Raw genomic sequence first — 13,826 nt, 5'->3', positions numbered from 1 at the left:
TATATATATATACACACACACGTTTTTTTTTTTTTGTTGGTTAAGCACACCACAAAAGGACTGTTTATTCTTAACACACATATTGAGGGAATGCTACCAAAGTGACCAAAACAATTAAAAAAAAAAAAAAAACAACAAAAAGTAATGGTGCACATCCAACCACTTAAAAGGACAGTCAAGTCCCAAAAAACCTTTCATGATTTAAATAGGGTATGCAATTTTAAACAACTTCCCAATTTACTTTTATCACCAATTTTGCTTTGTTCTCTTGATATTCTTAGTTGAAAGCTAAAACTAGGAGGTTCATATGCTAATTTCTTAGACCTTGAAGACTGCCTCTAATCTGAATACATTTTGACCACTAGAGGGCATTAGTTCAAATGTTACATATAGATAACATTGAGCTCATGCACGTAAACTGACCTAGGACTGAGCACTGATTGGCTAAACTGCATGTCTGTCAAAAGAACTGAAATAAGGGGGCAGTCAGCAGAAGCTTAGATACAAGATAATTACATAGGTAAAAAGTATATTAATATAACTGTGTTGGTTGTGCAAAACTGGGGAATGGGTAATAAAGGGATTATCTTTCTTTTTAAACAACAAAAATTCTGGTGTTGACTGTCCCTTTAAGTCCACTCTTTCATGGCATATTTGTATATGCTTCTGTCTGCCAAATATACTTACATAGCTTCTAATAAGATTGGGATAAACATCTCACAATAATATGAGATTATATTTGAGCTGCAAAAACAAATATACTTCTATCTGCTAAATATACTTACATAGTTCAAATAAAATTGGGATTAACATCTCGCAACAATATTGACTTATATTTATGCTGCAAAAAAATGTTTGCTGTAAAAAATGCCTTTAAATGAAATGGGATCTTAGTCACACAATATGATCATATTCTGCTAAGCCAGTCACCACTTACAAGGTGTCCCATATTAGACTGGTCCTACACTAACCAGTTTCCACACTGCAGCACGTCATGTCTACACAGTGTGAAGCTTTCTAGCTTAAGTATATCTATCTATCTATCTATCTATCTCTATATATATCTATATATATATATATATATATATAAAATTATTCATATAAAATTATTTCAGTACTTTTGACACTTGCATTTTAGCCAATCAGTGCTGACTCCTAGGTAACTTCACGTGCGTGAGCTCAATGTTATCTGTATGACACACATGAACTAACGATTGTGTGATATAGTGAGCACTGGGAAGCTTAAAAGGACTGTGAGGTATGGATATGTTAAAAATGGAATGTATTTATTACAGTTAATATACAATGAAAATACAATATAATACATACAAATTAAAAAGCTTCTAAAATTCTTCCTAAAATCTCTATGGATCCATGAGATATAAGTCTTAAGGATATAGTGTTACCTATATCTGTGGTGTTGGAACAAATATTACGTTAGCTCCGACAACAGTCTAAGACCATAGTATTATGGTCTATAAAGTGCAGTTTAAGCACAGATATTTACAAACAGCAGATGTGATGTAAATGGCCAAAATTGGCGTAGTACAATGTTAACAATACAGATGCAGTATAAAAGTATAAGTGATAGAAATACAATATAAATAAAAGTGTAGGAGAAATCCAATTGTGTAAAAATGGAAATAAAATTTGTTGAAAAAATGAAGGAATTTATGTCTCTCAAATAGTTTCTTAAAAAATGTCTCTTTGGAAAATCACAGTGTTCCAAAAAAAATATATATATGTATATAAAATTATTCATATAAAATTATTTCAGTACTTTTGACACTTGCATTTTAGCCAATCAGTGCTGACTCCTAGGTAACTTCACGTGCGTGAGCTCAATGTTATCTGTATGACACACATGAACTAACGCCCTCTATTGGTGAAAAACTGTCAAAATGCATTAGAGGCAGCCTTCAAGGTCTTAGAAATTAGCATGTGAGCCTACCTAGGTTTAGCTTTCAACTAAGAATACCAAGAGAACAAAGCAAAACTTGTGATAAAAGTAAATTGGAAAGTTGTTTAAAATGTCATGCCCTATTTGAATTGTGAAAGTTAATTTGGACTCAACTGTCCCTTTAAAACTGTTTCGTTGTTGTTGTAGTCTGATTTATATTCTGACATATGTTTGTGGTTATCACAGACAATTTCATTTCTTATATTACCAATAAAAATTATGATATTCTGTAAAATAATTATTTTGTAAAGTACGCTGTCTGTTATAAAGGGATACAGTGTAAAACCCCCCCATAGTAGTAATCGTGCCTCATTCTTGAATATTGTAACTGATGTAATGCATATAGCTATCTTAAAAGTTTTAGACCTTATAAAGATACTAAATATGTCTCTTGTGTGTTGGTTGCTTTGTTTCATGCAATTGTGCTTTTATAAATATCAGTGAAATCTTGCCTTCTGCAGGTTTTCCGATGCATTAAATCAGTATGTAAAGTCGAAAACCATGATAAAACATAAAATAGTGTCAGGAATTTTATCATGGCCAACAACATCTGTCGTCCTTGAAGAGACCAGACCAGAAACTTTAAAGGTACAAATTAAAGGTGGTTTTGTTTTTTATATGTCCTTTTTAGTGTATTGTGTAGAATGATTGTGTGTCACTGGTTTAGGTGATCTGACTTAGACAGAATTCTGTTTCTAAATCCGTTGGTTGTTCTTTGCAGTTGCTTTTGGAAAATCGTATAGAAGAATGCAAATTTCCGCCCAAACCTGATGCTCTTTGTCGCTACGAGCAATGTCTCAACTTGCCAAAAACACAGATATATTTCACAGACCCTGATTTTAAAGTAAGCCACAATTATGTGCTACAATGCATTTTAAATTATTCCTTTCTATAGCATATTGTTGTTTTAATTATTCCAGTATTTCCTTATTTTGCTGCAAAAAAGATTAATTTGTGAGCTTGAGTAATCTTTATATGGAAGAGAACTGTGGGCACACATAACTATTTTATAACTTGTGCTACCAGAGAAACGGAATCATAAAAACATAGATCCAATGTGTATCTATAGTTTAGCCGTGACTGTGCTTAGTCTCACAAAACTATGCAAATGTATTTTGAGTATGAGATCTGTCAGACATGGGAGGAATTTCAGAATTCAGCATTTGGTTACTAAATGAATAAAAAGTATGGCATTTGGCTATTTGCTGCACTGTGTATACCTGTGTGAAAGTTCAATGAACAAAGATCTGGATTTGCACAGATCTTTGTGAGTTAGTGCAACATACAAATATCTGTGTGAATCCAGAACTGTGTGTGTGTTGCACTTTCAGTCTGATATAGCTGGCATCAAAAATAGCCCAAAGTGGAAAAAGGAAATACTCTGCCGTTAGAACACTTTATTATTGCACTATTGCTTGAATATAACTGTTCTAACCTTTGCAAATCAGTGTACCAGTGGGAGCTAGCTGAGCACATCTGATTAGCCAATGACAAGACCTGTATCTAGCCACCAATTAGCAGCTAGCTTTCAGTAATGCATTGCTTCTCCGTAGCCTACATAGGTATGCTCTTCAACAAAGAATAACAGGAGAACAAAATTAATTTGATAATTTAAGGAAGTTGAAAAGTCACTTTGAATGGCATGCTTTTTTTATTTTAACATTTATCTCCCTTTAACCTACTTCTTTTACAGGGCTTCATTCGTATAGTGTGTTGCCAATTCTGTAGAGTAGAGTTTCACATTATGTGCTGGAAAAAACTCAAGGCCAACATGTATGCAGATAAAAATGACAAGGTAAGAACCATATGTTACTATTGGTAATGCACGCTTATCGCTGGCTTTCTATACGGTATTGTGCTAGTTGTGATACAAGACCAAACTCGCAGTGCCTATAAGTGCGGAACTACTGATGTGTAGAGTAGGAAATTGTTATGTTTGTCTTGTGTGCTTTATTAATGCTAATTAGTCTTTTCTTCAAACAGGATTTTCTTAAAAGTCCATGTATTACTCCCGACTGCCAAGGAAATATTTCTTCTGTTGTTATTCTTGATTCCACAGGACTTGTCAAATGTGAGGTAAGTGTTAGACGTGTGAATCCATTTATTATGTGGTCTTTACATGTATGTTTGTATGTTAGTTTATACAGACCAATGCATTAAATAGCATTAATGATAATTGTAAGGGGCATTTTTATGTATTTCTTAAGCAGTATATTTGAAAGATAGATACAGACAAACTTAACACGATTAGGTAATGTGGAGGGCAGCTCATTTGAAACTAAAGTTGTCTATTAGTAATGGTTAAAACCAATCAACAGTTAATACTATCTGTGTGCTCAAAGCCATAGCAGTTGGCCCCAGCACCCTGGCCCTTAGCAAACTTTAAGGGACATTATGCACTAGATTTTTCTTTGCATAAATGTTTTGTAGATGATCCATTTATATAGTCCATCTGGGAGTGTTTTTGTAAAAATCTATAGTGTTCTTTTTTTTTTTCTTTTCTTTTTTTTTAAATAAGCCCCAAAGTTGTAGATGTATACTAATGTACACAGACTTCAGACTGCTTCTGTTTGTGTAATGGATCTTTTCATATGCAGGGGAGGGGGGAGGTGGAGTTTCTGCTATCAGCCCCTTTCAGTGCGTGTCCCAGGCTAATCTCATCAACATTGCTTAATTGGGAGCTTCTAAGTAAGTTTTTAAAGGTTTTATACTGGATTTTTTATAGTAGTGTATTACATGCTTTATCAAAATGTGGTAAATAATAAGTATCTCGCTTGTCCTGCTGCTACTGATAGCTATAGCCAGTTGCTCATAATTGGTCCCAACCCTCTTCAGATAGAGGTCATGTGACACAGGGTAGATTATTTTCTGTTGCTAAAGCTGTAATATACCTCTAGTCTTCAGCCAAGTGGTTAAACTAGCGTGTGCTGCAACATGCCGGGGTATTGGTGCTAAAAGGTCCCTGTCCTATGAACACATTGTGTTACGAACACATGTAGCGAGGACCTGTTACAACAAATATGACAATCTTGAACTTGAAAGTTACTTGACATATGTTTGCTCCTGTTAATACAAATTACAAGCACATTTTCTGCCAGCTGGTTTTCTAGTATATTGTATATCAATGCATCGCTTACCTCTGAGACTGCAAAATGGGCTGTTAAAGCATCTTTTAATCTGTGCACCATGTACACACCTAGTTACAACATGCTTAGTTAAAGTACAATACTTTGAATGGATTGTCTAACACATAATTTCCTGTGCAAGAAAATGTCATATTACTTGTTAGATTGACAAAGCTTTATCAATTTATGTGACTTGATTTTTTTTTTCTTTTTTGAAGTTTGTGGATAAAACCATAAAAAAAAGAGAACCACAAAGAACTCCAGTTAAGCAGAAAGGGCCATGGTGAGGTTTTATGTGTTTGTTTATTTATGTTGTTCACTGTTTAAGGGACTTAGACACACTTATAAGACTTAGTAGTGTGGCATATAAAGGGAGCCTATATTTAAATAGGAAAATGAGATGGGTACTGGTTAAAATCTCAGTGGCCTAATTGCAATAAACCTCTCATGAGCTGCAAGTTAGTTGTGTATAGAGGGTCGCGGGGAGTTAAAGTGCCATAAAACATGTTGAGATCTGTGCGTATCCTAAAAGGGATAATTTAAGTAAAAATAATTTGCATTATTTTTTTTTTTTTAAATTGCTGGCAAGTATTTTAAAATTTTCAAAAATAAGCAAAATTGGTTACATGGCCATGCTGTCTAGAGTAGTCTGATCCACCCCCCTTATCGGTGTTTAGATTTAGAAACACAGGCATTGTATTTCAACTGAGTTCACAGCAGCTTATTTGCTTCTAGGCATGCTCCAGAAGATGAGCGTTAAAGTCTGCATTCTACCAAATCAAAGGTGGATATAGATACAGCTATAGGAGTAGTTGTGTGGGGGTAGTTAGAGCTGTACAATTCGAAACTTAAAAATAAGTGTTAATGGTGAGGCACTGCAGTATAAATTTGCAGTTTAAGTAATTAAAGTACATATTATTTTTTGTAACTTATTTTTTTCCCCTCAACTTGTTTTATGTCCCTTTAATGGAAATCTCATTTTAATTTTGCCCTCTCACTATTGGGCTATTCATTTTGCCAGTAAAATCAGACACAGCTTCATACAAATATTAATGCATGAAATGGAAGCTTAAAGTGAATGTAAATTGTGATGACAAAGTGCTGTTTTTTAAAAAAAAATTTAAATAAAAAACAGGGGCACGTTAATTCATAAAAATTTACATTTCACTCGTGTTGTGAAAATACTTAACTTTTAATTCTGACAGCCGCTCCAGCTTCCCCCGGTCGTCGCAAGCCTTTTCCTACGTCATTAATGACGGATCGGTCATCCTCCAGTGTCTGATTCAAAGCGGTGATTGTAGGAAGCCGGATTCCTCACTTTAGACCCACGAAGGGGCTTGCGACGGGCAGAGGAAACGATACAGCGGCTGTCAGGATTAAAAGATAAGTATTTTCACAACACAAGTGAAATGTAAATTTTGATGAATTAAAGTGCCCCTGTTTTTAATCAGATTTTTTAAAAAACGGGCACTTTAGCATCACAAATTACATTCACTTTAAATATTTGAAAAGATAATAAGGGTTTGGCAAACTAATGGTGATACAAACTAAGGGGGGTCCGGGGTGGATTGAAGTACTACTGAGGGTAAATTCAACTAAAAGCCGGTATCAGACTAATAGCAAAATCAATGTCTTAACTTCATGTATGTTTTACGTATGCAGCGGAGTATCTCTTTTTTATCGTTGTTTTTGCACTCTTACAGCTCTGGGCAATTATAGCCCATCCAGCTGGGGGGATTGCTTTAAACTGCAGGGACAGCAGCTATTCTGCACACCCATCCCACAACTCATGTATTGTAGTTGATGGAGAAACCTTTATACACGCATGTCATTTTAAACATCCAATTTACTTCTATTATCAAATTTGCTCTGTTCTCTTAGTATACATGAAGTTAAAACCTAGGTGGACTCATAGGACTTAAAGTGATAAAAAATCCTAGCATTCATGAAACGCTAGGATTTACAAGTGCAACAAATACAGGGGACTTTCAGTCATGAACTATAAAATACTTCATGCAGTAAACTCCAATGTTTGCCGTGCTGAGCGCCTCAGGCCCCCCACGGCAGAATGTTATTTGCACTGAGGTACTCTTAGCCAATAATGTGTTAGCTATTAGGCTTGATGTCTGCTGGCCCGCACGGCTATTGGCAAAGAGTACCTCAGTGCAAAATAGCGTTCTGCCATGGTTAACATGAGGCGTTCAGCATGGGGAATGCTGCAAACAAACAAAGGAGCTTTCATGATGAAATATTTTATACTTCATGATTGAAAGTCCCCTTTTATTTGTTGCAATGGTAAATTCTAGCATTTTACAGACACCAGGATTTACTATCACTTTAAGAGGTATGTACAAGTCTAGCACTTTACTGTAGCAGTGTTTGCAACTTTGCAACAAGGTTTGTGGCAATATTATACAAACTCTGCTGCCATAGAGTTCTAAAGACGTGCATGCTCTTGAAGTCCTAAGTCTTAGATAATAGAAGTTATTTGCTAAAAGAAGTAAATTGGAAAGTTGTTTAAAATTGCATGCTCTATCTAAACCATGAAACTTTAATTTTGACTTTACTGTCCCTTTAAAGGGATAATAAACCCAAATATTTTCTTTTGTGATTCAGATAGAGCAAACAATAATAAAAAAAATCTAATTTACTTCTATTATCAAATTTTCTTCGCTCTTTTGGTATCTTTTGTTGAAAAGCAGGGATGTAAACTTAGACCCAGCACATGTCTGGAGCACTATATAGCAGCAATGTTGCAAGAGCACTAGAGGGCAGCACTATTTCCTGCCATGTTGTGCTCCAGACAACTACCTATTAGGGCTGCACGATTAACCGCATATGCGATTTTAAACTGCGATTAACCACCGCAATTTAAAAACCATGAGTGTGCGATTTTTAGCCCCGCCCAGAAGTGACATCATTCGCCCCCGCCCAGAAGTGACATCATTCGCCCCATGTGAACAGGCTTAGCGGCGACTGAAGAGAAGATCCTGAGCGCACACGTGATGGGTCTCTCCCTCTGAGCAGTCAGCGTTCCTGGGATGGTCCCGGGGAGGACGGGCGGGACATAGACTGGGAAGGAGGTTTGTAGCGTGAGCGTGGCCGATCGGAATTTAGCACTGATACGTTTTTTTCATTACAGGCTGTGCTGTGGGATGGATCATGATACTTCCTGTTCTGTCACTACAGTTCCTGTGAGCCCCACGTCTTCACATCTGAGGGAAAATATTAACTTGTTCTAATGTTTAAAATGCACTCAGGTCCCTGGGAGGCAGCTGAGAGGCTAAAATGCTAATAAAGTATACGTATGGAAAATAAAAATGCACCTCATGTGTTTATTGAAGTGTTCGCAAGTGCCATACGTAATACATTGTTTATAAATCACTTAGCAGCTTTATTATGCACTGTGTTTTAATTTGAAATAGTATTTTCTAAGCTGCCTCCCAGGGACCTGAGTGCATTTTAAACATTAGAGCAAGTTAATATTTTCCCTCAGATGTGAAGTCGTGGGGCTCACAGGAACTGTAGTAACAGAACAGGAAGTATCATGATCCCACAGCACCGCCTGTAATGAAAAAGCTGGTGACGTGTCGGTGCTAAATTCCGATGGGCCACTCTCATACTACAAACCTCCTTCCCAGTCTATCCCTGCCCCTCCTCCCCAGGACCATCCCAGGAACGCTGACTGCTCAGAGGGAGAGACCCGTCACATGTGCAAAATTAAGATGTTCTAGTAATTTATAAGAAAATCGCGATTAAATCACAAATGCGTTTTTTTATTTTATTTTTAAAAATCGTGAATCCCCCCATATCGCCCAGCCCTACTACCTAGGTATCTCTTCAACACCGAATAGCATGACAACAGAGCAAATTTTGATTAAAAAAAAGGAAATTGGAAATGTTTTTAAAATTGTATGCTTTCTGAATCACAAAAGAAAATGTGTAACATTTTTATTATTATTATTATCAGGAATTTCCATCTTAATATGAGGAGAGTCCACAGCTTCATTCCTTACTTGTGGGAAATACTGAACCTGGCCACCAGGAGGAGGCAAAGACACCCCAGCCAAAGGCTTAAATACCTCCCCCACTCCCCTCATCCCCCAGTCATTCTTTGCCTTTTGTCACAGGAGGCTGGCAGAGAAGTGTCAGAAGATATGAAGTAGTTCCTTATGGAGGGTAGTACTCTTCGAAATGGGACTGGAGTTTTAAGTAGTCTTGTCAGCCTCTCAGTGAGAGCATTGACGAAAGTTAGTCTGGAGATGCAAGGAGAGTCTTTCTGCGAATCTATCCAGTCCCGTATTAACAGCTCCTAAGCAATCAGTGTTGACAAGTTTCACTGCCTGCTTCTAATATTAAAGTCCATATAAGGAGCGATGCTACAAGACTGTCAAACTTGAGAGGCTGTGTTTCAGTTCCATGGCATAGATTCCGGTAAGATCTTTTCTTTTTTTTTTACACTTTTGATAACGCAAGAAGACAGGGTCACAGTGTGACTCCTTTTATCTGAATGGAATTGAGGGTTAATGTCTCCGGAAGAGGATTATTGAACAGGAGGGATTAATCACATATTTTTAATATTGTGTTTATGCTATGTCATGTGTGACATGTGGCTCAGGCAGATGTTGGAACGTACAGGTTTTACTTTTACTTTGGAGCGCTGCGCAGCTAGTTAGGCTTGGCGCGCTTTTTAGTGGTGCAGGGGCGGTCCTGCATGGTGCACCTTGTGACCGGGTGTGGTCACAGTGATTCTCTTCTTCCTGAACGTGCAATGTCTGGAGACGAAGCGGTTTCTCTCTTGGGCCTGGGTCATAGGAGGTGGTGAGTGCCCCAGCTATTGGGGGGTATAAAGGTGCCATTTATCTTTGTCTTTAGTCCTTTTTATATGCGCAAGCTATAAGGGACTCTGATTCGTTTGAGGGTACTCCCTCTTTACCTAAAGCTAAGGCCACGGTATAACTGCCTGCTTAATTATGTTCCACATGCCTTGATAAAGTAATCTTATCAAAGAAAGTTAATATGTTTAGTACTACGGAGCCTTCTACCTCTGACGAGTCTCCGTCTCGTGAGGTGCGCACCCTACATTCATCTCCTAATACACATGCAGCTTCCCGTAGCACTCCTATTCCTCCATCTGGAGGGGCCCTTTTACCACCAGACTTTACTGAACAGTTACAGACGGCAGTGTCTGCGTCCTTTAGTGCTTTTCCTCGCACTGCTAAGCGCAAGCGAAAGGTTAAATATTGCTATCCTTCCCAGGGCTCATCTACTAGGTTATTGGATTTATCTGATACAAGATTATCCGATGATGAAGACACCTCTGATACTTCAGAGGATACTCTTTCTGGGTCGGAATCTGCTGTCTCTAAGCCAACAGCTACGGAGGAACGAGACTTTAGATTTAGGATTGAACACTTACGCTTTCTTCTAAAGGAGGTGTTGGCTACTTCAGAGGTTCTGGAACCTAAATTACCTGAGGAACCTTGCAATCCTAATTTAGATAAGGTCTACGAGGACAGGGTTGTACCAAGACGGTGCTATCTCCACGCTTGCTAAACGCACTACTATTCCACTTGAGGATAGTTCGTCGTTTAAAGCAGCGGTCGCCAACCGGTGGTCCGTGAGAATATGTTGGTGGTCTGTGACGCCATCAAGCAGGAATTAATCTTCTCTGATGGTGTCCACCCCATAGCGCCACAACTCCCTACATTGCCTGGCTGGACATCAGTGAAAACCGACTGAGGAGGAGTTTAATTACAATCTCCCTACTCACGTTGTCTACTACTGCGCAACTTGCGTAGCTCGATTGTATTTTTATCTCCTCTTGCCCGGCGCGCTGCACAGAGGAAGATGCTTCCTTTCTAAAGCCAGCAGAGGTTGTTATAGTCTTGGCTTGAAATAGTGAGATTAAAGTATGTATAAAAAGAAAATCTTTAAAAAAAGAAAAAAAAATCTCTCATTTATTTTCTCCCCTTTACCTGTCTCATTGTAGTAGTTTTACTAATTTCTTCAGATGGACTTACATCACTTTTTGTCTTCCTCCCCTACACCTTTTTTTTATTATTTATTTTTTAAATATGAATTATTTTAATTCTAATTTTCCTGCACACAAAGCCATTCCACCTGATTTCCAGTAATTTCCATCCAGCAGATCAGTCATATCCAGTATTAGAGTAATTGCCAGTAACATCAGTCATGGTTAGCTGACATCCATATTAAGAGCTCTCTGATTTTAACTTAATTTATGACTCCAATGTCTGTCCATGATCATAAGTAGTTTTGAATAACTCCTAACTGGGGAGGTAACTTGTAAGTCTTGTGGTCCTTTTAAACCTAATTCTTTTTTCCCCACTTTCTGCCTTTCTGTTTCCAGCTCAAAAGTTGGCACTCCACCTTCCTCTGTCATTTGGAATTATTCTCTCAGTTCTGTCATTCAGTTAGTTAATTCCAAAAAAATATTCTTAAAAATGTGTAAATATATACATAATGTAAACTTAGCTATGGTTATACTAGTTATGTACAGTATGTGTCTGTGTGTATATATATATATATATATATATATATATATATATATATATATATATTTATATATTTATTTATTTTTTTAAAAATCATGTTAGTGGTCCTCATGGTTCAAAATTGTGAATTTATTGGTCCCTGGGGTCCAAAAGGTTGGCGACCCCTGGTTTTAAAGAGCCCATGGATAAGAAGCTGGAAACTCTTATTAGGAAAAATGTTTCAGCATACAGGATATTTGTTCCAACCTGCAGCGGCTGTTGCGGCTACCTACTGGTGCAACTCATTATCTGAGTTGATCGAGGTGGAGGTTCCCCTCGACACGATCCTGGAAAGAATTAGGGCCTTAAGGGTAGCTAATTCTTTTATTTGTGATGCAGATTATTCGCCTGAACGCCAAGGCTTCAGGTTTTTCTGTGCTAGCCGGTAGAGCACTCTGGCTGAAATCTTGGTCTGCGGACATGACTTCGAAGTCTAGACTTCTTTCCCTCCAATTCAAGGGAAAGAATTTTTTTGGTCCAGGCCTGGACTCTATCATATCAACGGTTACTTAAGGCAAAGGTGCCTTTTTACCGCAGGATAAGAACAAGCCTAAGGGGCAAGGTTTTAATTTTCATTCCTTTCGTTCGGACAAATCCCAACGTCCGCAGCCCTCTGCAAAGCCGGAGCAGTCCAAGGGTTCTTGGAAACCACCTCAGTGATGGAATAAATCAAGCAGAATAAGAAGCCTGCCGAGTCAAAGTTGGCATGAAGGGGCGGCCCCCGATCTTGCTTTGGATCTGGTAGGGGGCAGACTGTCACTCTTTTCAGAAGCTTGGTTTGGGGACGTGCAAGACCCGTTGGTTCTGGAGGTCATCACTCAGGGATACAGGATAGGTTTTAAGCCTCATCCTCCCAGGGGCAGATTCCTCTTAGCAAACCTGTCTTCAAGACCAGAAAAGAGAGGCTTTTCTAGGGTGTGTGAGGGATCTCTCCGTCCTGGGGGTCATTGTACCGGTACCTCCAGCAGAGAGAGGTCTTGGGATACTACTCAAACCTATTTGTGGTCCCAAAGAAGGAGGGGTACTTTTCGTCCAATTCTGGACGTAAAGTGTTTAAACAAATTCCTGTCTGTCCCTCCGTTGGTGGTGTTTGTATTTTACTTTCCTCTCGTTGCACCTTTCAGCCCTTCTCTTCACTCACATTTTCTTCATTTGAAGCACACATGATTCGGTTATTCTCTCCCCTTTCTATACGTGTTGCAGTCATATACCGCCCCCCTGGCTCCCCAACTCAATTTTTAGATCACTTTGCTGCCTGGCTTCCTTATTTCCTTTCCTCAGACACCCCTGCCCTCATTCTTGGCGACTTCAACATCCCGCTTGACAATCCCTCTGCCTCCTCTGGAAAACAACTTCTTCAACTCACTTCCTCTTCCGGCCTGTCACAATTGACTGACTCTCCCACTCACAAAGATGGTCATTCCCTTGACCTGATTTTCACCTATCGATGCACTCTCTCAAATTTAACAAACTCCCCTTTTCCTCTCTCTGACCACATCTCCTAACTTGCAACATCACTTCCCTACCTACAACTCCCCCTCCCTCTACCCCTCACACCAAACTTCACAGAAGCACTAAGTCATTAGATCTGCAACAGCTCACTAGCTCTCTCAAACCTCTCCTCTCATCCATCACCTCCTTTTCCTGCTCTGACCAATCTATCTGCCACTATAACTCCACCCTTACATCGGTCATTGACAATCTGGCCCCTCCAACCATAGCTCTGAAACCACACTCTCATCCTCAGCCCTGGCATACTCCTGACACGGTACCTACGCAGATGTTCCCGTACTTCTCGGTGACACTGGAGGAAATCTCGGCGTTTAGCTGACTTTCTTCACTACAAGTTCATCCTGAACTCCTACTACTCTGCCCTTAATCTCTATAAGCAACAATACTTCACTACTCTCATCTCTACTCTTTCCTCTAACCCAATATGTCTGTTCTCCACGTTCAATACTCTTCTCCGCCCACCCCCACCTCCTAATACAACCTCTCTCTCAGCTCATGATTTTGCCAGCCACTTCAAAAACAAAATTGACTCCATCAGAAGTGAAATCAGCTCTCAACATACTACAAATCTCCCACCCCCTCAAAAGCTCACAATCATCCAAAACCCAAATATCCAAAAATGCAGCTCTTTGGCCCCTGTTAACGTGGATGAAGTTTCTGCCCTTATACTGT

At 38.7% G+C, this 13,826-nt stretch overlaps 1 protein-coding gene across 1 annotated transcript in view; it reads left to right on the top strand.

Annotated features, from left to right (window-relative positions):
* The window catches only part of TTC3 (tetratricopeptide repeat domain 3), a 410,905-nt gene that overhangs the window by 148,692 nt on the left and 248,387 nt on the right, over positions 1–13,826 (top strand). Inside the window, exons 18-22 of the mRNA XM_053705936.1 lie at positions 2,422–2,548; positions 2,682–2,804; positions 3,654–3,755; positions 3,944–4,036; positions 5,304–5,368. Of these exons, the coding sequence (XP_053561911.1) occupies positions 2,422–2,548; positions 2,682–2,804; positions 3,654–3,755; positions 3,944–4,036; positions 5,304–5,368 (510 nt within the window). The remainder of the gene's footprint in view (positions 1–2,421; positions 2,549–2,681; positions 2,805–3,653; positions 3,756–3,943; positions 4,037–5,303; positions 5,369–13,826) is intronic.

Source organism: Bombina bombina, chromosome 3 (genome assembly GCF_027579735.1).
Source record: "Bombina bombina isolate aBomBom1 chromosome 3, aBomBom1.pri, whole genome shotgun sequence".
NCBI lineage: Eukaryota > Metazoa > Chordata > Amphibia > Anura > Bombinatoridae > Bombina > Bombina bombina.
The sequence above is the reverse complement of the archived record's forward strand: the minus strand, read 5'-3'. Positions and strand labels throughout refer to the sequence as shown.